The sequence below is a fragment of the Phocoena phocoena genome, chromosome 15 (assembly GCF_963924675.1).
Source record: "Phocoena phocoena chromosome 15, mPhoPho1.1, whole genome shotgun sequence".
Taxonomy (NCBI): Eukaryota; Metazoa; Chordata; class Mammalia; order Artiodactyla; family Phocoenidae; genus Phocoena; species Phocoena phocoena.
Genome location: NC_089233.1, coordinates 17,169,831 through 17,197,725, shown reverse-complemented (window position 1 = coordinate 17,197,725; position 27,895 = coordinate 17,169,831). Strand labels below are relative to the sequence as shown.

At 47.8% G+C, this 27,895-nt stretch overlaps 1 protein-coding gene across 1 annotated transcript in view; it reads left to right on the top strand.

The window, feature by feature from the left end:
- KATNIP (katanin interacting protein) overlaps positions 1-27,895 on the top strand; it is a 148,012-nt gene that overhangs the window by 101,830 nt on the left and 18,287 nt on the right. Inside the window, exons 14-17 of the mRNA XM_065893189.1 lie at positions 3,834-4,701; positions 18,122-18,847; positions 19,656-19,861; positions 22,046-22,124. Of these exons, the coding sequence (XP_065749261.1) occupies positions 3,834-4,701; positions 18,122-18,847; positions 19,656-19,861; positions 22,046-22,124 (1,879 nt within the window). The remainder of the gene's footprint in view (positions 1-3,833; positions 4,702-18,121; positions 18,848-19,655; positions 19,862-22,045; positions 22,125-27,895) is intronic.

Sequence of the window (27,895 nt, the reverse complement as noted above, 5' to 3'; positions counted from 1 at the left end):
TCCCTGGTGACGCAGTGGTTAAGAATCCGCCTGCCAATGCAGGGGACACGGGTTCGATCCCTAGTCCGGGAAGATCCCACATGCCATGGAGCAGCTAAGCCCGTGAGTCACAACTACTGAGCCTGCGCTCTAGAGACCGTGCGCCACAACTACTCAACCCACATGCCACAACTACTGAAGCCTGCGCACCGAGAGCCCGTGCTCCGCAACAAAGAGAAGCCACCGCAATGAGAGGCCCGCACACCGCAACGAAGAGTAACCCCCGCTCGCCACAGCTAGGGAAGGCCCACGCACAGCAACAAAGACCCAATGCAGCCAAAAGTATAAATAAATAAATAAAATTTATTTTTTAAAAAAACATAATGGAAAAGAATATATATATACACACACATATAAAACGGAATCACTTTGCTGTACATGTGAAACTGAAACAACATAGTAAATCACCTATACTTCAATAATAAAATTAAACAGGAGTCACCAATGAGAGAATGATAGTTAGGGCCCTGGGCCTGAGTGGGACCCCCTAGTGAGAGGGTGCAGGAAAATCGGGAGGCCGGGGACCAGCCCAACCGGTCAAGGCCCAGCTGAAGAGGAGCAACAGCGGGGAGCCTGGGCTGCGGTGAGAGCGGGGGCGGAGGACAGCCTACCTGAGAAAGGAGAACTTCCCGGTGGGTCTGATCCCCTGCTGGACCCTAAAGCTGATTGTCCAAACCAGGGCACCCCTGAGAGTGAAAAGAAGGCTCTGTGAGTGATAGACCAGGGCAACAGGAATAAATCAGAATCATCCAGGCAAACAGGGAAGTTCTGTGACCCAGTTGCTGGCACCCTTGGCAGGGTGGGTTCGTGTAGAGGAGGAGGCAGAGGCCAGCGGGCAGGAGGTGCAGCTGTGACTGTGACTCTTAGAGTTTGCTGTAAAGGTGGACAAACAGATTGTGGGGCACCCCAGCAATAAGAAGGAATAAAACTACTCATTGACACAACATGGATGAATCTCAGAGTTATTATGCTGAGTGAAAGAAGCCAGGCCCCAAAGAGTTCACAGTGTGCGATGCCTTTCATAGAAAAATTCTAGAAAAGGCAGAGTAATCTATAGTGACAGAAGGCTGATGGGTGGTTGGCTCGGGGTGGGGGAAGAAGATAGGGTGGCAGGGATTACATAGGAGTACGAGGAACCCTTGTGGGTGATGGGTGTGTTCATTACCTTGATCATGGGTGGATATGTGTTAAAACTTATCAAGTACTGTGCTTTATTTTTTTTTTATTGAAGTATAGTTGATTTACAATGTTGTGTTAGTTTCAGGTGTATAGCACAGTGATTCAGTTATATATAGTTATATATATATGTGTGTGTATATATATATATCCTTTGCAGATTCTTTTCACTTGGAGGTTATCACAAAATATTGAATATAGTCCCCTGTGCTATAAGTAGATCCTTGTTGGTTATCTATTTTATACTTAGGAGTGTGTATCTGCTAATCCCTAACTCCTAATTTATCCCTCCCTTTCCCCTTTGGTAACCATAAATTTATTTTCTATGAATGTGGGTCTATTTCTGTTTTGTAAATAAGTTCATTTGTATCTTTTTTTTTTTTTTTTTTTTTTTGCGGTACGTGGTCTTCTCACTCTTGTGGCCTCTCCCGTTGTGGAGCACAGGCTCTGCACGCACAGGCGTAGTGGCCATGGCTCACAGGCCCAACCGCTCCGCTGCATGTGGGATCTTCCAGGACCAGGGCACGAACCCGTGTCCCCTGCATTGGCAGGCAGACTCTCAACCACTGCGCCACCAGGGAAGCCCTGTATCTTTTTTTTAGATTCCACATATAAGCAATATCACATGATATTTGTCTTTCTCTGTCTTACTTGACTTAGTATGATCATCTCTGGGTCCGTCCATGTTGCTGCAAATGGCATTATTTCATGCTTTTTTTTATGGCTGAGTAATATCCATTGTGTGTATGTATATATATATATATATATATATATATATATATATATATATATATATACACCACATCTTCTTTATCCATTAAGTTGTATGCTTTAAACATGTACAGTTTACTGTATGAGGTATGTATTATATTCCTCGAGAAAGCTGTTTATTCAAAATGTTTTTGTGGGCTTCCCTGGTGGCGCAGTGGTTGGGAGTCCACCTGCCGATGCAGGGGACACGGGTTCGTGCCCCGGTCCGGGAAGATCCCACATGCCGCGGAGCGGCTGGGCCCGTGAGCCATGGCCGCTGAGCCTGCGCATCCGGAGCCTGTGCTCCGCAACGGGAGAGGCCACAACAGTGAGAGGCCCGCGTACCGCAAAAAAAAACCCAAAAAACTGTTTTTGTGTAAAGAGGTATGGCCAAATAAGGCAGTAGCAGGAGGAGGTGTTATTTGATGTTTTTTTCTTTTCTTTTTTTCCCTTTTTTTTTTTTTTTTGGCTGCATTGGGTCTTCTTTGCTGTGTGCGGGCTTTCTCTAGTTGCAGCAAGTGGAGGCTACTCTTCATTGTGGTACGAGGGCTTCTCATTGCAGTGGCTTCTCTTGTTGCGGAGCATGGGCTCTAGGCGCACAGGCTTCAGTAGTTGTGGCATTAGGGCTCAATAGTTGTGGTGCATGGGCTTAGTTGCTCCGTGGCATGTGGGATCTTCCCAGACCAGGGCTCGAACCCGTGTCCCCTGCATTGGCAGGCAGATTCTTAACCACTACGCCACCAGGGAAGCCCCCTAATTTTAAGTATGACCCAAGAAGCGTTGAACACCTGCCTCATACGGGGCACATGTGCTGGGAGAGGAGGAGACAGAAGGCTAGCAGGGACCCTTTTGTGAAGGTTACTATATGTCATGCTGAGGGGTTCGGAATTCATCTCATGGGTCCACACAAGTGCAGCGCCCACACCGCATCCTCTGGGCTCCCCTCCACTTGTGGCCACAGCTGCGTTGGGACAGTCCCAGGCGTGCTGACTGGGCACCACTTCCAGCGCTTCCAGGCTCTGAGCCTTTCTGCTTGGGTCCTTTTGCCGAAGTTTCTAGAGGGCCTAGCCTGTGGTCAGGGCAGGGAGTCAGTTTCCCCAGGGGCAGCCATCAACAGCAGGGAAGGGAGTCAGTGGATAAACACCCAGCCTCCCGCCTTTGGAGGGAGACTTCTGAGATGCATTCTGCCGGTCCCTCACAGTGTCCCAGCTGGATGGAGCCCCAGTTCCCCACAGCAGTGACCAGCCCCAAAACCTTTTTGGGTTTTCACCTGCCCTACCTGACTCTCCCTCTTAGGAGCACCTGCTGATAAGCTACCTGCACTCAAATCCTTGTCTCAGGCTCTGCCCTCAGGGCCCCCAAAATATGGCACCCATGGAACCTAGGGCATCTGCATTTTATGTGCCTGCCAAGCTTTTCTGACACAGGAGGCCCAGGAACCATACTTTAAAGAACCCTGCTATAGGCAGTGAAAAAAAACATGAAGAATTTCACAAAGGGATGTGACTGGGCCAGATCTGCTCTTGTAGAAAACTAAGGCGGGTGGCAATGTGAAGCTGAGGTCGCAGGAGCAAGAGACAGGAAGCAGGGAGACCAATTAGCAGGCTATTACATGTGTCCCAGCAGGAGGTAATGATGATGAAGATGGTGATGGAGGCCGCCTCTTTGTGAAAGTCCTTTGATTTATAACATATGTAACCCTTTGCACCGAAATGAAAAGGAGTCTGATTTAACAGCCCCAGTGCTGTAGTCGCAGAAAGCTCACGTTTCCAGCGTCCCACATTTGTCTTTTTCACGTGCGCCTTTCAAAATTTGATACATCAGTCCGATGCCACGCATCTTCATTTTGTGAAATTTTGTGTTTTCAGGATCTTGACATTGGAGCCAAAAATGTGAAGCTTTATGTCAACAAAAAACTCATCTTTGATGGCAACTTAGACAAAGGAGGTGACGAGGCCCCACAGAGCATCCTGGTGGGCCTGCAAAATGAGAGGATGGAAAATAGCGTTGCTGCCCACTCAGAAGAAAGCAAAGGTGCCCGCAAGAGGAACAGCACCGATGGGGACAAGCAGCTCGGTGCCAGTTACTCGCAGCCAGCTGGAGCAACAGAGGATGTGAAGGCTTCTTCACAAGGACATTTATTTGGTGGAAGGATGAATTCTCCTGACTGCATGAAAGACAATTTGTCCAAGTTAGAGGAAGAGTGCAGCTTTTTAGCCACACCATCCTCGCCGGGTGGCATGCCCAGTGTCCCTCCCCACTCCTTCCCCGCAGAATGCCCTCCTCCTCTTGACCAGGAGCTCTCGCTGATCCAACAGCTGGAAAACCTTACGGGCAGAAAAGTCTCTGAGCCTCCAGGGAAAACCCCATCCTGGTTACAACCTTCTCCCGCAGGGAAAGGCAGGAAGCAGGGAGGCCTGAAGTCAAAACCCCTCTGGCTGAGTCCGGAGAAGCCGCTGGACTGGAGAGGCAGGCTTCCGTCAGAGGATATCATCCGTGAGGGGCCTGGAGAGACCGAGGCTGGAGATAAAGACCCCAGGCGTGAGCAAGGGCGGACAAGCAGCTGGGATGTCATCGCCAGCGAGAGAGCTCAGAGAGCGACCCCCAGAGTCTGCGGTGATGACTTCGACATCTTTAACCAACCCTCCCACAGGGAGCACCCTGCTAGTGGGAGGAGGGGCCTGAGGAAGGACGCCCTCAGCAACAGTCATAGTGATGGCCAGCCAGACAGCAGAGGTAAGCTTGGGAAACAGTCTGACTCGGGGCCATCTCACCTGAGCCAGGGCCACTGATTGGCATGAAGCCATTTTGCTCCCTGGACCTCAGTTTCCTCATCTGCAAAGCAAGTGGGTTCTTCTCAACTAAGCGTCACAAATTCCCTGTCTCAGGGGCCACGGGGTGGCAGCAGTGCGTGAAATGGGCAAGGCACACTTTGCATGTTAAACTCAGAGATATATTTGTCATTACCTCCAAGATACGTTCCTTTGTCCATTTTTCTTGCAAAACATGGCTTTTCCAATCTAGACTGCTATCCCACCTCTGATAGAGACATTGGTCTCTAAGAACTTCACTTCTTTGTAACCATACCATTAGAAAAATAATACAGGTGTGATGAAAAATAGCAATCAATTCTTGCCTGGGGGTTGGAAGGACTATAGGGAATGGTGGGGACTATGGTATTCAGGAATACAAGACCAGTATATGCCAGATCTCCCTTTTCCTTTTATCAAGAGAAATCAAAATTGTAGAATATTCTTGTTTTTCAACATTGGCAACTGATGGAGATTATTTTTAAACCACTGTGTGGGTCAAAAAAAAAATATATACATCTGCTAGCAGGATTCACCTGCTCTGTGAACTTTGCAGTAGATTATCTCTAAGAGATCTGAAAGGAGGTGCCAACGGCTGGGTTTCTGAATATTTGCCCTCAGATTTGGCTACTGGGATGGAGTGTAGCATAGCAACAAGGAGTCAAACCATTTGAATTCAAGCTCTGCTACTTATAGGTCTGGGACCTCTAGACTGGGTCCTATAGAGCTGGGCATTTCCACTTTCTGAGCCTCAGCATCTTCATCTGTGAAATGGGAATGAACCCCCACTCCCCACAGTGTTGTGAAAAATGAATGAGTTGATAGCTTCAAAATATTGACCAGAGCCTGGCATGTGGAAAGTGCTCCAGAAGTGGTGGCCATGATTTCAACACTAGCTTCTACATCCTTTATTGTCCACAGAGCTCCTGGACCTACCAAGGCAAGGCTCACCTCTAGATCCTCTGAGTTTATCCCCACCCCCTACCACACAGGAGCAGAAGCCCTAGAGTCAAACTGACTGGGCATGTATCCTGGTTCCCCACTGCCAACCCACACTGTGGGCAAGTTCAGAAATCCCCCTGAGCCTCAGTTTCCTCGTTTATAAGGACACCAGTAATATCCAACTCACGAGGGGCTGGGAGGATCAAATGAGATCCTACGCGTGCAGTGTTTGGCACTGTGCCTGGGACATAAGCGCACCCAACAGATGTTAGCTTCTGCTATTTCTTCTTATAATTGTTGTTGTTATCATCATCATCACCGTCATCCCCATTCTGTGACTCTGCCTCTTGGTGATTCTGTATGTGAAGCCAATGTGTATATTTTCAGTGAATTACATTAGCATCTGCACTGTGACTGTCTACTGGACAGACCCCAAAGGCCTGCATTTAGCCAGAGTTCACACATAGAAATGTGAAGCGTCTGTGGCCTCTTTCAGGCCCTTGATGTTACTTAGGGCAGAGCAAGTCCCTCAGACTCTTTGAGTGCCTTTCCATGGTGAGTGGCTGGCTCCCTTCTCCCAGGCAGGGCTTCCCCTTCTGGCTCCCCAGCCTTACAGATTCTGCTGCCCACGCCCACCAAGACTTAACCCTGAGACTGGTTATCAGGGAGGAGAGCAGAGTGGGAGAACAGAACCGAGAAGCTCTTTGGGGGCAGGAACTGCGGCTTATTTGTGTTGGGGTCCCCAGGACCCAGGTGCCTGACTCATGGTGGGTCTTCTGCAGTGTGAGAGAAATGATGGAAAGAAGGAACTGCAATGGCTAGATGCATGGCCTGTTTGCCATAAGCCAGGCTGTCATTTGGGCACGTTACTCAAACGGGTTCATTTAATCCTCATACTAGTCCCATTTTACAGATAAAGAAAATGTGAGGTAAGAAAGCAGGGTGAGATGGGAGGTTTGAGATGGTGGCATAGGAAGATCCTGAACTCAGCTCCTCGCATGGACACAACAAAACTACAGCTACATGTAGACTAATTCCCTCTGAAAAGGACCTGAAAACTGGATGAACAGAGTCTCCACAAGAAAGGGTAAAAGGGCAGCATCAAGGCAGGTAAGAGAGGCAGAGAGATGACCTCATCAAGGAAAAAACCACATCCCAGGTGTGACAGTCCACAGATGGGGAGGGATTACACAGGTACAGTTACTTTCCCTGGGGATTGAGGGATTTGAGCTTCACGTCAGGCACCCCGGTCCTTAGATCCTGCACAAGAGAAATGAGGCCCCAAAACATCTGGCTTTGAAAACCAATGGGGAATACACTCAAAACTATAGAACTGCAGAGAATGGAAAGCTAGCTTTTAAAGGGCACACTCACACTCACTCCACCTGAAAACCAGCACAAAAACACCAGACTGAAAAGTGCATGGACCATAGGTGAATGGGACCCATCTACTAATCTTGAAGCATCTGCTGGAGAGGCAGGAACGACTTGGGATGCTCCCTGGGGACTGAGAAACTGGAGGGAGCCATTTTTCCAGTCTCAGGCTACCTTGCTGATTCCAATGCTGGTGGGTGCCATTTTGGAATTCTCCCTCTACTCTGTTAGCACCAGTTGGCACACCCCACTTAGAGCCCCACCCACCCCTACACCTCAGCCAGGCCTCACAGCTGACTATGTGATAACCCTGCCCACTAGAACCCATCAGCCATTGTGGCCAGCATTGCAGTCTTTCCAGGGGCCAGCCCTGCCCACCAATGCATGGCAGCAGCATCCATGACCACAACAAGAGGGTGCACACAACCCGTAAGGGGACACTGCTTGAGGACCTGGCTCTGGTGGCCAGGCATGATTGCATTTCTGAGCCCCACAGGACATGTCCTACATAAGGCCACTCCTTCAAGACCAAGAGAGGTAGCTGATTTACTTAATATATAGAAACAAACACAGAAAATTAGGCAAAATGAGGAAACAGAGGAATATATTCCTATCAAAAGAACAAGACAGAACCACAGTAAAAGAACTAAACAAAACAGATAATCAATCTACCTGATAAAAAGCTCAAAATAATGGTCAAATGCTGCTCATAGAACTTGGGAGAAGAATGGACAAACATGGCGAGAACAACAAAGAGATAGAAAATATAAGAAAGTATCACACAAATTATAACTGAACTGAGAAATACACTAGAGGGGTTCAGCAGCAGATTGGATGAGGCAGAAAAACAAATCAGCAAAAGCTGGAAGACAAAGCAATGGAACTCACCCAGACTGGGTAGCATAATGAAAAAGGAAGTTTAGAAAAATAAAGATATTTTAAGGGACCTTTGGAACATCAAGCAGAATAGCATTCATATTATAGGCTCCCAGAAGGAGAAGAGAGAAAGGGCAAGAAAAATTATTTGAAGGAATAGTGGCTGAAAATTTCCCTGGGGAAGGAAATAGACATCCAGGAAGTCCAGAGAGTTCTGAATAAGATGAACCCAAAGAGACACCCACCAAGACACACTATAATTAAAATGGTAAAAGTTAAGGACAAAAAGAGAATCCTAAAAGCAGCAAGAGAAAAGCAACTTGTGACATACAAGGAAATCCCTTTAAGGCTGTCAGCAGATTTTTTTTCAGCATAAACTTTACAGGCCAGAAGGGAATGGCATGACATACTCCAAATGCTGAAAGAAGAAAACTTCCAGTGAGAATTCTCTTCCCAGTGAGTTTATCATTCAGAATTGAAGGAGAGATTAAGAGTTTCCCAGGTAAGCAAAAGCTGAAGGAGTTTATCACCACTAAACTGGCCCTACAAGAAATGTTAAAGTGACTCTTTTAAAGTGAAAATAAATGACACTAATTAATAATATGAAAACATACAAATGTAAAAATCTTAACGACAAAGGTAAATATATAATAAAAGTAGTGGATCAATTAGTTATAAAGCACAACTTCCCTGGTGGTGCAGTGGTTAAGAATCTGCCTGCCAATGCAGGGGACATGGGTTCAAGCCCTGATCTGGGAAGATTCCACATGCCGTGGAGCAACCAAGTCTGTGCCCCACGACTAATGAGCCTGCATGCTAGAGCCTACATGCCACAACTACTGAGCCTGTGCTCTAGAGCCTGTGAGCCACAACTGCTGAGCCCATGTGCCACAACTACTGAAGCCCGCACGCTCTAGGGCCCATGCTCTGCAACAAAGAGAAGCCACCACAATGGGAAGCCCGCGCACTGCAACAAAGAGTAGCCCCCTCTCGCCACAACTAGAGAAAGCCTGCGCGCAGCAACGAAGACCCAACGCAGCCAAAAATAAATAGATAGATAGATAAATAAATAAATTTATTTATTTATTTTTAAAAAATCAATTATAAAGCAAGCTTGAAGGTTAAAAGGCAAAAATGTTAAAATTAACTAAAATTACAATAGTTTGTTAAGGGATACATAAAAAGATGTAGTACTTGTCATCAAAGTATAAAATGTGTGGAGGGGGAGTAGAAAGACAAAGCTTTGGACTGTGTTCAAATTTAAGTTGCTACCAACTTAAAACAGACTGCAGCTTACCTAGGATGGCATATGTGATCCTCATGGTAACCACAAGGAAAAAACTCATGGTACATACCCAAAAGAAAATGAGAAAGGAATCTAAATATAGCACTAAAGAAAGCCACCAAGACATAAGGGAAATGAGAAAAGAAAGGAACAGAGAAGAACTACAAAAACAGCTAGAAAACAATTCACAAAATGGCAGTAGTTACATACTTACCAATAATTACTTTAAATGGGCTAAATTCACCAATCAAAAGACAGAGAGTGGCTTAATGGATTAAAAGAAAAAACACTCATCTATATGCTGCCTACAAGAAGCTCATTTCAGAAGTAAGGACACACGCTGACTGAAAGTGAACAGATAGAAAAAGATATTCCATGCAAGTGAAATGAAAAGAAAGCTGGAGTAGCTATTCTTATATCAGACAAAATAGACTTTGAAACAAGACTATAATAAAAGACAAAGAAAGGCATTACATAATGATAAAGGAGTCGATGCAACAAGAAGTTGTAACATTTATAAATGTATATGCACCCAACATAGGAGCTCCAAAATATATAAAGCAAATATTGATGGACTTAGAGAAATTGAAAGCAATACAGTAATAGTAGGGGACTTTAACACCCTGCTTACCTCAATGGATAAATCATCCAGACAGAAAATTGATAAGGAAACATCAGACTTAAGCAACACATTATAGCAGATTGGATTAACAGATATATACCAAATATTCCATCCAAAAGCAGCAGAACATACATTCTTCTCAAGTGCACATGGAACATTCTCCAGGATAGGTCACATGTTAAGTCACAAAACAAGTCTCAATAAATTCAAGAAGTTTTAAATCATGTCAAGAATCTTCTCCAACTACAGTGGTATGAAACTAGAAATCAATCACAAGAAAAAAAATGGGGAAAACCACAAAAACATGAAGATTAAACAACATGCTACAAAACAACTGGGGGGGGGGGGTGCGCGGCATTGAAGAAATCAAGGAGAAACAAAAAATACCTGGAGACAAATGAAAACAGAAATACAACATACCAAAATCTGTGGGATACAGCAAAAGTGGTTCTGGGAGGGAAGTTCATAGCAATACAGACCTACCTCAAGAAATAAGAAAAATTCCCAATAAACAATCTAACTTAACACCTAAAAGAACTAGAAAAAGAAGAACAAGTAAAGCCCAGAATCAGTAGATGAAGGAAATAATAAAGATCAGAGCAGAAATAAATGAAGTAGAGACTAAAATAAAATAGAAAAAAATCAATGAAACTAAGAGCTGATTCTTTGAAAAGATAAATGTAGTTGACAAACCTTTAGCTAGACTAACCAAGAGAAAAAGAGAGAGGGCTCAAATAAATAAAATCAGAAATGATAGAGAAGTTACAACTAATACCACACAAATACAAAGGATCGTAAGAGACTACTATGAACAATTATATGCCAGTAAATTGGGCAACCTAGAAGAAATGGATAAATTCCTAGAAACAAACAATCTTCTAAGACTGAATCATGAAGAAATAGAAAATTTAAATAGACCAATTACTAGTAAGGAGATTGAAACAGTAATCAAAAATATTCCAACAAACAAAAGCCCAGGACCAGACGGCTTCACTGGTGAATTCTACAAAACACTCAAAGAAGATTTAATACCTAGTCTTTTCAAATGCTTCCAAAAAACTGAAGAGGAGGGAAACCTTCCAAACACATTTTATGAAGCCAGCATTACCCTGATACCAAAACTGGACAAGGACATCACCAAAAAAAAAAAAAAAATCACAGGCCAATATCACTGATGAACATCCATGCAGAAATTCTCAACAAAATATGAGCAAACCTAATCCAACAATACATTAAAAGTCTCATACACCATGAATAAGTGGGATTTATTCCAGGGATGCAAAGATGGTTCAATATCCACAAATCAATCAACATGATACAACAAAATGAAGAATACAAATCATATGATTATCTCAATAGATTTAAAAAATGGTTTTGACAAAATTCAACATTTACTTATGATAAAAATTCTCAACGTCGTTGGTATAGAGGGAACATACCTCAACATAATAAAGACCATATGTGACAAACTCACAGCTAACATCATACTCAGTGGTGAAAAGCTGAAAGTGTTTCCTCTAAGAGATCAGGAGCAAGACAAGGATGCACACTCTCACCACTTTCATTCAACATTGGAAGTCCTAGCCACAGCAATTAGGCAAGAAAAAGAAATAAAAATCATCCAAATCAGAACGGAAGAAATAAAACTCACTATTTGCAGATGACATGATACTATATATAGAAAACCGTAAAGACTCCATCAAAAAACTGTTATAACTAATAAATGAATTCAGTAAAACTGCAGGATACAAAATCAATATACAGAAATATGTGGCATTTCTATACGCTAATAATGAACTGTCAGAAAAGTAAAGAAAACAATCCCATTTACAATTGCATCAAAAAGAAACAATACCTAGGAATAAATTTAATCAAGGAGGTTAAAGACTTGTACACTGAAAGCTATAAGACACTGATGAAAGAAATTAAAGAAGACACACACACACAAAATGAAAGATATTCCTTGCTCATGGATTGGAAGAATTAATATTGTTAAAATGTCCATACCATACTATTAAAGCAATCTATAGATATAATGCAATCCTTATCAAAATTCCAGTGGTGTATTTCACAGAACTAGAACAAATAATTCTAAAATGTATATAGAGCCACAAAAGATCCCAAATAGCCAAAAGCATCAGCATCTTGAGAAAGAAGAACAAAGCTGGAGGTATCATGCTCCCTGATTTTAAATTATACTACATAGCTATAGTGATCAAAACAGTATGATACTGGCACAAAAAGAGACACACAGATCAATGGAATAGAATTGAGAGTCCAGAAATAAACCCATGCACATATAGACTATTAATCAACGACAAAGGAGCAAAGACATAGAATGGAGAAAGGACAGTCTCTTCAATAAATTGTGTTGGGAAAACTGGACAGCCACATGCAAAAGGATGGAACTAGACCACTATCTTACACCATACACAAAAATTAACTCAAAATGGATTAAAGACTTGAATATAAGACCTGAAACCATAAAATTCCTAGAAGAAAACATAGGTAGTAACCTTATTGACATCAGCCTTAGAAATGTTTTTGTGGATCTGACTCCAAAAGCAAGAGAAACAAAAGCATAAATAAATAAATGGGACTACATCAAACAGAAAAGGTTATGTACAGTAAAGGAAACCATCCTCAAAATGAAAAGGCAACCTACCGAATGGGAGAAGATATTCGCAAATCATATATCTTTTAAGGGGTTAATATCCAAAATATATAAAGAACTCATAAAACTCAACAACAAAAAACAAACAAACAGATTTAAAAGTGGGAAGAGGGTCTGAATAGACATTTTTCCAAAGAAGACATACAGATGGCCGACGAGCACAAGAAAAGATGTTCTATATCACTAATTATCAGGGAGATGCAAATCAAAACCACAAGGCAATGTCCCATCACACCTGTTAGAATGGCTACTATCAACAAGACAAGAAATAATACATGTTGGAGAGGATGTGGAGAAAAGGGAATTCTTGTACACTGTTGGCAAGATTGTAAATTGGTGCAGCCACTATGGAAAACAGTATGGAGATTCCTCAAAATATTAAGAATAGAACTGCTATATGACCCAGCTATACCACTTCTGGGTATTTATCTGAAGAACATGAAAACACTAATTTGAAAAGATATATGCACCCGCATGTTCATTGCAGCATTATTTACAAGAGACAAAATATGGAAAAAACCTAAGTGTCCACTGATGAATGAAGAAGATGTGGTATATGTATATACACATATATATAGTATATATGTACATGGAATAATGTATGTACCGTGTAATACTTCTCAGCCGTAAAAAAGAATGAAATCCTGCCATTTGCAACAACATGGGCGGACCTTGAGGGTATTATGCTAAGTAAAATAAGTCAGACAGAGAAAGACAAATACCGATGACTTCACTAATATGTGGAATCTAATAAACAAAACAAACAAAATAAAACAAAGACAAATTTATAGATATGGAGAGCAGATTAGTGGCTACCAGAGGAGAAGGCAGCTGGGGTGTGGGTGAAATGAATGAAGGAGGCCAACTGCATGGTGATGGATGGGAGCTAGATTTATGGTGGTGATCACTTTGTATTGTATACAAATGTTGAACCACAATGCTGTACACCTGGAAGTTATATGATTAAAAAAGAGAAAAGAAAAGAAAATGTGAGGTTTAAGTAACTTTCCTCGGGTCACACAGCCAATAAGGGTTAGAGCAGGATTTGAACCCAGGCAGTCCTGCTCCAGCATCCGTGCTTCGAACTGCTACCCTACAGTGCCCTGTTTCCCCAGCTGTCATCAACCACCTGCCCCAGAAGAGCTAGGCAATTCCAAACCTTCCTGGTAAACAGACCCAAAGAACCTCTGGGAGTTATGAAGTGATGGGCATTTTTCTAACTTGTCCATGTTCAGAAGACTTTGTCTCACTTTACTTTCCTTCCAGGCATTTCACTGCTTGGCTCAACACACATTAAGAACTGAGCCCCTGAGATTTCATGCTTGTTAAGCTGGTCGTGCTAAAAAGGAAAGTTGCTTAGAAATTTTAAATTACCCATTACATAGAGCCAAATCCCATAGCCATGCCCGTCAGGAAAGGTGGGGGCCAAGCCCTCCAACAGTGCTTGTAGAATGAATGACTGCCCACGATCCTCCCTGGGACTGGAATCTTGCTGTCACCATAATGGAGAGCCTGGAAATCCTTTTGTTAAACAAAGTATCTCATTGTAATGACATCTGCATTTTGGAAGTGTCTTTATCAGGGGTCAGTTAGCTACAGGTGAATGAAATCTCATTGGCCCAGTTTGAGCAGTAAAATGGGGTGTTATTTGAGAAGCTCTTGGACCCCCAAAGGCAGGAAGCATCACATGGGATTTGAAGGAGGAACCAGAAAGCCAGTAGGCACCGAAGAAGCTTCTCCCTGACTCTCCAGGGCTGCTGGGCCCTGCCTCTGCTTCTTTGCAGGTCCACTCTTCCTCACCCCTCCTCTGTGCACATGGCAGGAAATGGCTTCGCAGTCCAAAAGTGACAATTTCCCAGCTCTAGCTCCAGAATGCAATTCCAGAGTCTCAGGGCAGAAGCTGATTGGCTGGCATGGGTCAGGTGTCCACTCCTAGTCCAATCAGCTATGGCTAATGGGCTGTTCACCTCGAATAAACGTGGTTCTGTTGCATCTCACTACATGTTTTTTAATTCCCATTTTAATAGCAATTAATGCCTACCTTACAGTGGTGCCAGTGATTTTTATAAACTGAAGTTCAGAAGTTTGCAGTTCATATTAATCTCCACCAAAGAGTAGTTTTGAACCTTTAATCCCATCATCTTATACTGGTCCCTCCCAGACCATGAGGACTGCAGATTAAAGCAGTAACTTTCTGTTATCAGTTCAGCTTTGTTGGCAGGAATGTTGACAGACGGGACAAAGCACCAATCCCAGCAGTTGCCCAATTCCCAAAGTCTAATGAGTCATGTGTGACAGAGGGAAACGTGGGCCCCAGCCTGCTGTTTCATCTGAGAGGTCCAAGACAAAGTCTATGCCTCTCTGCTTTTAAAACCCAGGGCGTACGTACATCTCGGGGAGAATAGGTCAGAAAGCAGATGCAGGATGAAAGCCAAGGCCTGCCTTTCTTGCACACCCCGGCAGAGAAAGGCAGGCTGAGTCCCTGACACGTGACTTTTGGTGCATTCTCGGTTGCCCTTGCAGACCAACTCAGCCCATTCATTTCAGCCAGTGGAAATCAAATCACAGTAAACTGAGGTCATGACGATCCATATGGGAAGTTCCTTCTGCCAGATGTTAAGCCTCATGCCTGGAAGAAAGGATGGAAGGAACTCCTGGGGTCTTGTTAATGACAGCTGAGAAGGAGGGGAGAGGACAGGAGGTGCAGGAGAACTGACAGGTGGAGGGGGAGTCCCTCGGCGTCCAGCCCTGAGCACAGGGGGTACATGATGGTGGCGCCAACCACCCGTCCCTTTACTGGCACACGTTTATTGAGCACTTCCAGGCACCAGGTTCTGTGCCAGGCCCTGGGATGCAGCAGGGAACAGGGCAGAAAAGGCCTCTCCAAGCAGGAGGGTGTCAAGAAGAGCCAGCGAAATGGGGCTCTGGGAGAAGAGCGTTCTCGCAGAGAGCACAGTAAGGGCAACGACTCTGAGGCAAGGAGAGACTCGTGTCCATGGAATGAAAGGCTGGCGTGGCTGGAGTGGGATGCTCGTGGAGAGAAGGGTGTGAGGCTAGGCTGGAGAAGTCAGCCGGGAGTTGGGGGTCCACACTCAGGGCCCTAGAGGCACGGTGAGGAGTTAGATTTTCTTTATTCTCAATGTAGTAGAGATAATGCCAATTAGAGGTGTTGATGACAAACTCCATTTTAGGTGCCCGGAGTTTGAAGTGACAGAGTGGACATGTCTGGACCGTCCAAGGGGTCTTTGGAATTGGAAGATGGTACCCCAGGAAGAGAGGCCAGAAGTTGGCTGATGTCAGCGAGCAGGGCCTGCATGGGAGCCAGGAGCTGGATGAGGGCAGTGTTGGGAGAGGACGGCATGGAGCTGAGGGGTTTGGGCACCACCAGACTTAGAGTGCAGGGAGGAGTGGAAGGCGCCATGACACAGAGAGAGGAGACGTTGGCCGGGGAAGTGGAGAACCAGGAAGGGATGATGTCTCCTAAGCTGGTGGAGGGGGCACTGCTGAGTGGAGGAGCTTTGCCTGGGATGTCAAGCAGGGAAGGAGAACTGAGAAAAGGTGTTGTACTTGGAGTCATTGTGTACTTGGAGAAAGTCACTTCAGTGGAGGGTTGTGGGAATTATAGAACTCTTATGGATGCCGGGAACAGAAAACCACAAAGGGATTGACTTCAGGTGCAGCTGGATCCAGGGGCTCAAATGTCATCAGGACTCTCCATCTCTCAGCTCACGTTCCCCAGGTTAGCTTCATTCTCAGCCAGGCTCCCCACACACAGTGTAGCAAATGGCCTCCAACAACTCCACCCCTCCATCCTACCAGCTCAGCAGTGCCAACTTAAAGAGAGCCCCTCTCTCTCCCCATAGTTCCTTTCATGAGCCCAGCTTGGAAGGATACTGTCAGTGTTTTGCCTAATCTGCATGGACTGAAGGTGGGGAAAATCAGAATTTTGTTCCTAGGAGAAGTGGAGTCTGGGTAGGCAAAACAACAACTCTGCACACAGGAGCCAAGTTTCAGGGGGTTGAGAGAGGGTGATGGTGGTGAGAGAGGGCAGTGGTGATGAGGATGCCGTGTCTTCGGTGAAAGGAGGGAGAAAATAGGACGGTGGTGGGAGGGAGCCCCAAGATCAGGTCAGTTTCCTTTTTCTTTCAGCTAGGAGAGATTTATGAATGTCTGCAGACAGAGAGAGGGGAAGATGCCAGTGGGGAAGGAGTGATTGGAGATTCTGGAGAGAGGAGATAATTGACGGGGCCAGGCCCCCGAGGAGACAGGCAGAAAATGGAGTGCAGGGCGCAGCACGATATGAAAGGAGGAAAAACAGAATGTCAGTGTCATCAGCTGCTGTTTTTTCAGAATGACACGCTTACATGGCAGTTAGCCATGGCGTGGCCGTGAGGACCGGCCGCTGCTTAGATGCACACGCCGGGGCTTTAATATTCTACAAGCAGGAGAGCAGGGCCCTCAGAGCCATGCCTTCGAGGGCCAGGCCTGTGTTCTCCGCATGCCCCAGACGCAGCTTCGGCTCTTGGAGCCAGTTTAAGCACAAGTAGAAGTAAATTCCTTACCTTGTAATATACCTGGGTTGTTTGGTTTTTTAATAGAATTTGTCCCTGATTATAAAAATTACACATAGGGAACTCAGAAGATAAGGTGTCAAAGAAGAAAGTACAAGTCTTTCCTACTCACCACGCAGAAACGATGATATTAACATGTCGGGACATGCTGCCCACACTAGGAGAGGCCACATCTAAAATGGCCTATATGGCTCTTTTTTTTTTTTTTTGCGGTACACGGGCCTCTCACTGTTACTGCCTCTCCCGTTGTGGAGTACAGGCTCCGGATGTGCAGCCTCAGCGGCCATGGCTCACGGGCCCAGCCGCTCCGCAGCATGTGGGATCTTCCCGGACCGGGGCACGAAGCCGTGTCTCCCGCATCGGCAGGCGGACTCTCAACCACTGCGCCACCAGGGGAGCCCCCTGGCTCTTTTTTTTCCCATGTAACATTCTTTCACAAGCCTTCCGCCCGCTATTAGGCAGTCTTTGAAACACCCCGTTAGAGTCACGTGGCTGTGACAGCCTTCAGAGCAGACCCTGGGGTTGCTGACTCAGACTCCGCAGGCCGCAGCATCGCCCTGGGTCATGTGAGTTTCTGAAAAGGTTCTCACACAAGCAGAGAGTGTTCCCTTGATTTGCGTGGTAGTTGCATTCTTAGAAAATTCAAAGTACACCGAGATACACTGTGCTCTCTGTAAAACAACTAGGTTCCAGACTCGGGTGACCATAAACAATTTTTTTACCGACCTGAATGGTGCCTGAGACAGGAGAGCGTACTCTGTGCCTGGAACCATCCCCGGCAGTGAGGGACAGTCGCATCCCTGGTCCCACCCTTCAAGTGCCGGCAGGGCCAATAGTCACTGAGACAGCCAAGAGCATCGAACCACCCACTGGTTTCTAGAATTTCCCCCTGAGGGTGACCCCCACCCAGCTGAGAACCACTGGGTGAAACGATCTCTAAGGGTCCCCACTTCCACACACGCCACTAATGGGGCTTCGCCTCTCCTGTGTCCTTCCTTCCAGAAGATGCCTGGTCCACCCGGACGCCACTGCGGCCCCAGTGGCACAGCAAGCAGGAACACACCTTATGTGAATCGTGGAACTCCCTCACCGTCTTTGACCACTCCCACCGGGGACGCATCTCCAACGTGGAGTTCCAAGGTGACATCCTGGATGAGTTCCTGCAGCAGCAGAAGAGCAGCCGGCACAGCGACCAACCGCACCCCTGGAAGGAAGAGAAGCCGGAGCCCGTGAAAGGACAGGAGCACGGCTCCCTAGAGGTAGATGACGGGGGTGACTTTAAAATCCCCGTCTTGCCTTATGGACAGCACTTAGTCGTCGATATCAAGTCCACGTGGGGGGACAGGCACTACGTTGGCCTTAACGGGATAGAAATATTCAGTTCCAAGGGAGAGCCGGTTCAAATTGTGAACATTCAAGCCGACCCCCCGGACATCAATATCTTACCGGCCTATGGGAAAGACCCCCGTGTGGTCACCAACCTTATCGACGGGGTGAATAGGACCCAGGACGACATGCATGTCTGGCTGGCCCCCTTCACGCCGGGCAAGTCCCACTCCATCTCCATTGATTTCGTGCAGCCTTGCCAAGTCGCCCTGATCAGGATCTGGAATTACAATAAATCGCGGATACACTCCTTCCGGGGTGTGAAGGACATCACGATGCTGTTAGATACACAGTGCATCTTTAAGGGAGAAATCGCCAAGGCCTCAGGCACCCTGGCGGGAGGTACGGTATGTCTGTAAGAAGGCTCTCGAAGCCCCTACCTGCTACTCACTGAGGCTCTGAGGAAAAACTAAACTTAGTGGCTAGCCAGTGACAGACAGGTCTCTGTCCTTTCCAAGAGCTGGCCGGCTCCTCGCCTTTTGCTGCTGGGTGTGAAAGAGCCAACCTCATTGAAACGCCTCCCCTGGGTACCAGCCTTACTTAGCCTCCTAGGGCCTGAGCCTGATGAGTGCAAGTGAGTTATGGAGGGAGTGCTCTCAGGAGACCCTGTAGGGCAGGGAGGGGTGTAGGATATGGAAGGGTGGGGAGGAGAAGCTAGGCAAGGATATCGTTTCGGGGGAAGCCCAGCCTCAGCCTGATCCCAAGGGGAGCTCTGGAGTGTAAACTGCAGGGTCTGTCCTGCCTTAAGGCAAAGCAGCAGGGCTTTGGAACCCTCAGACTCCCCTGGTTGGGACGTAACTCCCACACCCTTCCAGGAAGGCCCCCTATAAGGATGGCAGAGGGTCTGGATGGGGTAGCAACAGCAACAGCTACCGTGCCTCACCCACGCCTGAGAAACATCCCTTATTTCATGACAGACCACAGTGATTCTCATCAGATTAGGTGCCTTCATTAAATCTATGTGGTTCTTATGGTCCGTGAATTCCATTTGCAAATGCGTAAAGAAGAATAAGGCTCAGTTACTCAAATCAAGACCTGTTAGTGGTTTGGGACTTTCTAGCCCAAAGATTGACGGGTTTAGGTTCCTGGTCTGCATATCACTGGGACGTGGGGTGAGCTGACTCTTCTGTCTTCCTGGTACCCCTTTCAGCTCCAGAGCACTTTGGAGACACGATCTTATTCACAACGGATGATGACATTCTTGAGGCCATCTTCTGTTCTGATGAGACGTTTGACTTGGACGTGGAGAGCCTGTGCAGCCTGCGGTGTGAGGAGGCGCTGAGGAGGCCCAGCACGGCCGACGGCCTGGGGGAGGAGAGGCCCTACACCCAGGCTGGCTCCTGGGCTGATGACCGGGTAGGACTGGAGGCCCAGCATGGCCGGCGGCTGGGGGGAGGAGAGGCCCTACACCCAGGCTGGCTCCTGGGCTGATGACCGGGTAGGACTGGAGGCGGGTGGGCGCCCCAGAGAGACTTCTCCTCCTGACTCAGAGTATACCAGGAGGAATGAAGATGGATCTCCTTTAAGCTGCTGGTACTCCTGTTTTGACATTTCCCATTTTGCTGCTTCATTTTTGTTCTGTAGGTCATATTTCATTCTCTAATTATTTTTTATTTTTTTTTAAACCAAAGTGAAGGAAGTATTCAAATTTTAATCAAAGCCAGGGGAAATCAGTTCTGTGTCATTTCTGTAATTTAGAGGTTGGCAGTCTCGGGAAGTTTTGCTTTGGGTTGCATTTTGATCACTCACTGTTGTTTTTGACGGAAGGGCTAGAAATGCTTTTAATAGGCGAACCTGAGAATTAAAAGAATGATGATCCTGCCCATCACTTCTCGGGCACATACCAGTGATCCAGGTGTGGAGCACCTTGTTGTCGTGCTTAACCCTCGTGACAGCCCTTGGAGTGGAGATGGTTAATATCCCCGTTTAGGAAACCAAGGCTCAGACAGGCTAAGGGCCTTGCCCAAGGGCACATCTTGGGAGCATAACAAGGCTAGAACTTGAATGCAGGACTCCAAAGTCTGTGCTTTTAATGGACAAATTATCAAAAATGAAAGATGACCTTCAGGGCAAGGGTCAGCCCAAGTGAAGAGACACCAGGGCCTCCGGGGATGTTCTTCAGGCCATGGGAGAAAGAGGAGACGGTTAAAGAGGGTGGGGGGAAGAGTGGAAAGAACCAGGAACCAGGAACAAAAGGTTCGGACACAAGAAGGTCATGACCAAGGCAGTACAGTGACATGCCCCTGCCCCGCGCACTCAGACAGGCTAGCTCGTTGTTGACGGTTGTCCTGGTCTTTTCAAAGAAAGCCAGAAATCTGGATTGTTACGTAAAAATCTCCCCATTAAGAAATGTTGGCAACTAATCCATGATGTTTTCAACCCTCCTGCGGGCCACAAAACATGTCCGTGGTCTGGCTTTGCTGTGCAGGCCTCCAGCTGGGAGATGGCCTTGAGGCCTTTCATTCCCCCAACATTTTCCAAATGGCAAAGTCCCTGCTCAGGAGCTCTGATAGGATCTAGTCCTGGGAGGGGCAGGGAGGGATCACTGTCTCTGCCTTAGAGATAGGACCTCGAGCTCAGGGAGGCCCCGTCAGTGTCACACCCCTAGCAGGTGTCTGGGCTGGAGCCGCCCCACGCCCGCCTAGGTGTCCCGGGTCGGGTGCATCCACCAGGGGGCGTGGCAGGAGGCTCAGGGAGGGCAAGGCGCCAGGGAAGGCCGGAGGAGGCACGTGGGTTCCAGGGCAGCAGCTTTCCGGGAGGCCACTCAGTGTCAGGGGTTAACTTCTGGCAGACAACCTTCCTCTCCCTCCTCCCCATAGCCGGGCAGGGGCCTGGAGGGGCTGTCCCTAGGGGCTGGACTGAGGGGTCATCAGGGTGTCACTGGGTACCGAAACATCATCCCCACTAAAAACTCTAAGATCCAGACAAGCGACTTCACCTCTTTTTGCATCTCAGCTTTCCTGTCTGTGAAGTAGTACAGGCACTTCTACCCTGACTTACGGTGCAGAGATCTAATGGAAAGAGTTTACATAGAGACCCAAGAAGCAGGGTGTGGCAGCCCACCGTGTCTGTAGACCAAGGGTTCTTTATCTGCCTGCCCATGGGAATCACAGAGGAGGTTTTAAAAATGCAGATGCACAGGCCCCAGGGTTGAGAACCACTCTCTACGTTTGAATCCTTTCTTCTCCTTCCCTCCATCCCTCCCTCCCGATCTCTCTCCCTCCCCGCTTCCTCTAGTTCACTAGGTAAACTAGATAGGGCCCTTCCCTTTTCCAGAAAATCTAATCACCTGAGCTGGTTAGTGTCAAACTCCTCCCCTACAAGTAAGAACTTCTGGCAAGGACTCAGATGCACTCAGGGTTTCTGGGCCCACCGTATTACCAGTCATGGAGCTCCCACCAGGGCAGAAAACACCAGAAAAGACACCGGGACTTACCTGGGGCACAGAGTGGGCATCTAGCTGGGAAGATGTCCAGTGAGCTGCGTGGGTATCACTAAAATCACCCCCTTTCCCTCTGCTGCTTTCCAACCTGTGTGCAGACCCCTGAACCAGAGCTGCCCCCCAGCCCCCCTGTTCCTGAAGTCACCACGCCAGAGCCGGGCATCTACCAGGGCATCTGTGAGTACCTTCTCTGGGGGCAGTGTCAGGGGAAGGAGGACCTTCACGGGTCGGGGGTGGGGAGGGAGTCATGGCCACTTGGGACGGGGTTTCCCGGGACAGTTGGGCAGGTTGTACCTTGGCACAGAGACACCAGGCCCCAGGATAAGTCAGGGCTGAAACCAGCCTGCATTGGCGACACTGGCCCGGGTAGGGCTGCATCCCTTCAGAAGAGGGGTCTTCCTGGCAGTGTGCCCTCCCAGAGGGGCACTTCTGCATTTCACACGCAGACATCTTACGTGTTAGCTGCAGCCCTGACCCGGGAGGCGGCAGTTGGAGCCCAGAAGTTATAGAGCAAGAAGACATAAGAGCCAGAGAGACTTGGGCATCTGTCAGTCAGGGGTTTGAGTTGCCCCTTCAAACTGGACCACAGAGCAGGTGCTGGAGCAGAGAGTCTGCATCCTCCTGGCTCTAGGGGGGGTGGGGCAGCAGGAGTACCGGCTCAGGTGCCAGGTCTTCTGAGAAGTCAGAGATCTGGATTTTTACATGAAATCTCCAGTTTTTTCAATGTTGGTGACTAATTTTACAGTATTTTAAAACACCCTATGAGCCAAACAAAACACGTGTGTTCGGCCAGCCGGCTGCTGGTCGGTGGCCTCTGAGCAGATCCCGTCTGGGTTTCGCTGTGTCTGTTCTTCTGTCTCCTCTGCCTGTGTGCCATTCCAGCCAGTTCCTCTCTTACTCCGCATACTTCCCACCAGCACCTCCGCCTGCATCCCAGGGAATCCTCAGGCCCAGCGTTGCGCTGTGATCTCTCCCACCAGTTCCCTGTTCACAAGGCTCTGGGGGTTTGCTTGCTGCGGCCTCCCCTCCTGCTCTTTCTCTTTCTTAAAATTTTTTCATTTTTTAATTTTTGGCTGCGTTGGGTCTTCTTTGCTGCTCGCGGGCTTTCCTCTAGTGACGAGCAGGAGCTACTCTTCGTTGCGGTGCGCGGGCTTCTCACTGCGGGGGCTCCTCTTGTTGTAGAGCGTGGGCTCTAGGCACGTGGGCTCAGTAGTTGTGGCACACGGGCTCAGTAGTTGTGGCTCGTGGGCTCTAGAGCGCAGGCTCAGTAGTTGTGGCGCATGACGGGCTTAGCTGCTCCGCGGCATGTGGGGTCTTCCCAGACCAGGGCGCGAATCCATGTCCCCTGCATTGGCAGGCGGATTCTTAACCACTGCGCCACCAGGGAAGTCCCCCTCCTGCTCTTTCTTGCCCCCTCGCGCCTGTCATCTGCCTCCAGTTATCTTCTGAAAAGAAGAGACGTGCCATTGTCACGCCCCCTCCCCACTTCCCCACCGTTGTCTCCAGCTGAAGCCGGAATGTGTCAGAGTTTAGCCTCCTCCCCGCCCCACCTCCCCCTGCAGGCTTCTGTTCCCTGCTCTCCCTGCCCATTGAAAGGATGTGACTCTCGATTGGGTTCCCAAGAAGCAGCCTCTGAGATGGAGTTTACTGGGGCATGCTTTTGGGGGAGGGCAGGAAGCAGGGCTGGGCAGAGGGAGAACTGGGCCGCGGGGCAGTCGCAGCAAGGCCTCTGCCACCTCCACGGGGAGCTGCAGAGTCCCCTGGAAGTTGCCCCTGAGTTGAGTAAGGGGGCTGGGCCTTTACACGCCTGTATTAGCATGCCACTGGATATGGGCTGGCGAGGGTCAAAGCCAGGGTTAGTCACAAGTGGGGGGACTCAGCTGTGGGCTGTCAGCTGTCAGCACTCCCAGCCACTGGAGGGATGAGCCCTTCAGCCCTGGGGATGGGAGGTGGGATCTGGGTGGTGCCCCACACTGTCCTCCACTCCGCCTTCCTAAGGCCTTGCTGTAATCCCACCCCATCCCCAGAAGCCTTCCCCACGGTGCCCACTGAGAATTCAGCTCTCCCTCCCTCACTCCAGAAGGACAAATTACCTCTTAGAAAAGACGAAGTCTTCCTTTGAATCCTCACAGCCCCTTACTTTCCAGAACTCTCTCTCAATTACTTTGGGACTTTGGGACAACTGAGTAATTTAAAAGCCAACCTAATGTAGTCAGGAGCCTGGTTTGAGGCTTGGTTGTGTATCCCATTCAGGCACTGTGCTGGGGCTTTCCCTCCCTTATCTCACTCACAGCTCTTATTCTCCCCATTTTTCAGATTAGATTAGGAAACTGAGGCTCCGAGAAATTGAGAAAGCCACCCAAAGTCACACAGCTAGTGCAAGGCCAAGAACGGGACCAAGCATATCTGAATTCAAAGCCCAGGTCCTCACCACTCAACACACTCCCTGAGAGGCTGCCTCACCTCAGAGGTCTTTGGGAAGAGTCAGCATCCCCACAGAGCTGTAAGGTCCTGGAAGACAGCAGTCGTTTCTTGTTTAGTCTGGACTCCCCTAGGTTGGCCAGGATCCTGAGCGGCGGAGTCCGGGGGGAACAATGGAACTTGAATTCCAATTGAGTTACGCAAAAAAGAGCATTTCTTAGCTTATGCAACTAAAAAGCTCAGGCGTTGCTAGTTTCCCCGTACTGCCGGATCCAGGTGTGCAAATGACGTCATCAGGCCTTGGCATCTCTCTGCATCTCTCTGCCCTATTTCTCACTCTCTTGTCCATCTCCCATTCAGACTCTGTCCACATGGGAGCCCCTAGAAGCTGTACCCGGTAATCCCAGGTAAAAGAACTTCTGCTTCCCAATTAAGTCCAACAGTTGTCCCAGAATTGTCTCCTCACCTGGCTTGGGTCACGTGCCCATCCTTAACTAATAATCACCGTGGCTCACCTTGGCAGGGAGCGGGGTGTGATGGAAAACACGGATTGGCCAGGCCTGGGTCAGAAGCCCATCTTTGGAGCCAAGGGTGAGGAGTCAGCTTCCCATAAAGTGCTTCAGAGGAGGTTAGAGTGCCATAACCAGAGGAATGGAGGAAGGAGGGAAGGAAGGAAGGAGGGAAGGAAGGAAGGAGGGAAGGAAGGAAGGAGGGAAGGAAGGAAGGAGGGAAGGAGGGAAAGAGGGAAGGAAGGAAGGAGGGAAGGAAGGAAGGAGGGAAGGAAGGAAGGAAGGAAGGAAGGAAGGGAGGAGGGAGGGAGGGAGGGAAGGAAGGAGGGAGGGAAGGAAGGAAGGAAGGAAGGAAGGAAGGAAGGAAGGAAGGAGGGAGGGAGGGAGGGAGGGAGGGAGGGAAGGAAGGAAGGAAGGAAGGAGGGAAGGAAGGAAGGAAGGAAGGAAGGAAGGAAGGGAGGAGCCACTGTCCTCTTCATCTGATGATTTCCCCAAAGATGCTGTGTGTAAATGTCTGTCCGACTGAACCAGCTTCTGACCTTTCTTGGAAATGTTATTTCAGTGCCTTTGGGAGTTTTGCCCTGGAATAGCGCTCCCAGACCTTTTTGCTGCAAGGAAAGTGTAATTTCTCTACGTCTCTACTCAGCAGGAAGGCAGAAGAACCTCCTGATCAAGGACCCTCTGCCCGTTTTGTGGCCTGTGATTTCCAAATCTCTCTTCTCTGAACCTTTGGCTTTTTCCTCATTGTATCCCAAATCCTAACCCTACTTTCCCAGCCTGCGCAAATGAAGAGAGCTTTGACAAAGTGACCCGGGGTGGTGCGTTGGGGTTGGTAAACACGGCCAATCCTATCAGTGTTTTGAACGGGGACATATGACTTGCTAATTTGCAGATGACACTAATTTTGGAAGTTTTGCAAATATCAGCGGTGATGAATAGGAAAGGAGCTGAGAGAGTTGAAACATGGGAGAGAAATAGCAAAATTAATTTCCATTTATATAAATACTAATTGATACACCAGAGGAAAATGAATATGGAACACGGATATTAGCTCAAAAAGGAGAGCCATCACTTTCAGAGCAGCCCTGGATTAGATGGCATCACAGTGCATCTTGCCAGGCAAACAAAGGGGTGGCAGGCTTGGGAGAGTCTGGGGTGCTGCCTCTTGTTTCGAGGGAGAGGTGGCATTTCTCCCTCACGGGGATCCCCCTGATCTAAATCCACTCCCTCCTTCACCTCCAGGCCTTCTCCATCTCAGGAATGGTACCCACAGCTACTCTGTCCCTTGGGTCAGAAACATTTTCTCTGTTCGTTAATTCCATACAGGCCATTGAGAGCCCTGTCAATGCTGTCTCCAAAACAGATCCTGAATTTGTCCACTTTGCCCCCGTTTTCACCACTACCGCCTTTGTCCCAGCCACAGGTATCACAACAGCCTCCTCCCTGGCCTCCGTATGGAGTCCAACCCCAGTGCGCTTTCCAAGACACGGGTCCGATCATGTCACTTCTCGGCTTGCACATCTAAGCCTCCCTAGCTGCCCACTGCAGAGAAGAAAATCCAGACTTCATGACATGATCTAGCCTCCACCTAACCTTCTGATCTCATTTTCCTCCATCTTCTACCTCAGTCACTTGGTTCCAACCACAGATCAAATATGTTCCCATCCCAGGGCCTTTGCCCTTCCTGCCCTCTCAGCCTAGAATGTTCTTCCAGGAATGCTAGAGAATGGCGGCCTCCTTCTTATCACCCGGGTCTCAGCTCAAACGTCACCTCCTCAGAAAGGCCCTCCGTGACCATCCCTATTCCTGCTTAGTTAGTCCCTGTCTTATCTCTTTCATTTTTTTCATGGTATTCATCACTCTGTGGAACTGTCAGATTATTTTTTTGATGTGTGTTCATTGTCTGTCTTCACTGCAGTGGAAGCTCCTAGAGAGATTTTGCTATGTGTTTACCCCTAAATCTCCAGGGCCAAGAACAGGGCTTGGTACCATAGTAGTGATATGTTTACCATTGACTGTGATTTTGGTCAAACTCAAATGATTGTATTTTGAATCATTTACCTACACGTATCTACTAAACACATACTCTTCAATCAATCATTTATTTTTTTTAAAAAATCCTTAATTGACCATCTGTTTTCAGGCACTATTCTAGGCTCTGGAGATAACAACAGTGAACACAGCTAACAGAGCCCCTGCCCTCAGGGAGCTTCCATCTTAGTGGGAAGGACTGATGAAAACAAATAAGCAAATCAAGTAGAACATCTTGTCAGGTGACAAAAAATAAAGCAGAGGAAGGGTTTTGAGAGTGATGGGAGAGGGTGCTATTTGAGTTCAGGTGGCTGGCAGGGCCTCTCTGAGGAGATGACAATTAAACATAGACTCATCATGAGAAGGAATGCATCAGTTAGCTTCTGCTGTGAAACAAACCAACCCCAAATTTAGCAGCTTAATATAACCACCATTAATTGTGATTTATCGTAATTCAGTGGCGTGGCTGGGCATTCCTTTGCCTCTGAGCCAGGCTGGCCTCTGCTGGCCCTGCTCTCGTGTCTAGTCAGCTGGCAGATGGGCTGGCAGCTGAATGACCTAAGATGTCTCCACCCACATGGCCTGCGATTGGGAGGCTAGCCTGGCTCCTTCACATGGCAAGACTCCAGGTGTGGAAAGAGAGGCCAGACCCCTGTATACATGTGCTTTACAGCCTCTGCAAGCTTCGCTTTTGCTTCTGTCCCATTGGCCAAAGCAAATCATGTGGCCCAGATTCAGGAAGTGAAGAAATAAACTCCGCTTCTGGATGGGAGAAGCGGCGAAATCACATTGCAAAGAGGCAAGGACTCTGTGGGAGGAATTTGTGGCCATCTTGCAGGCTTCTGGTGCTGTGAGAAGCTATGATGTGCCCAGGACCACGCTGGTCACACATCTGTTTCATGTGCCCCCAAGATGCTCAGAGTTACCTTGGCACGACGGAGGGCAGAGGGATCTGAGACCAAGTTACAAAATGTATGTTGGAAACGA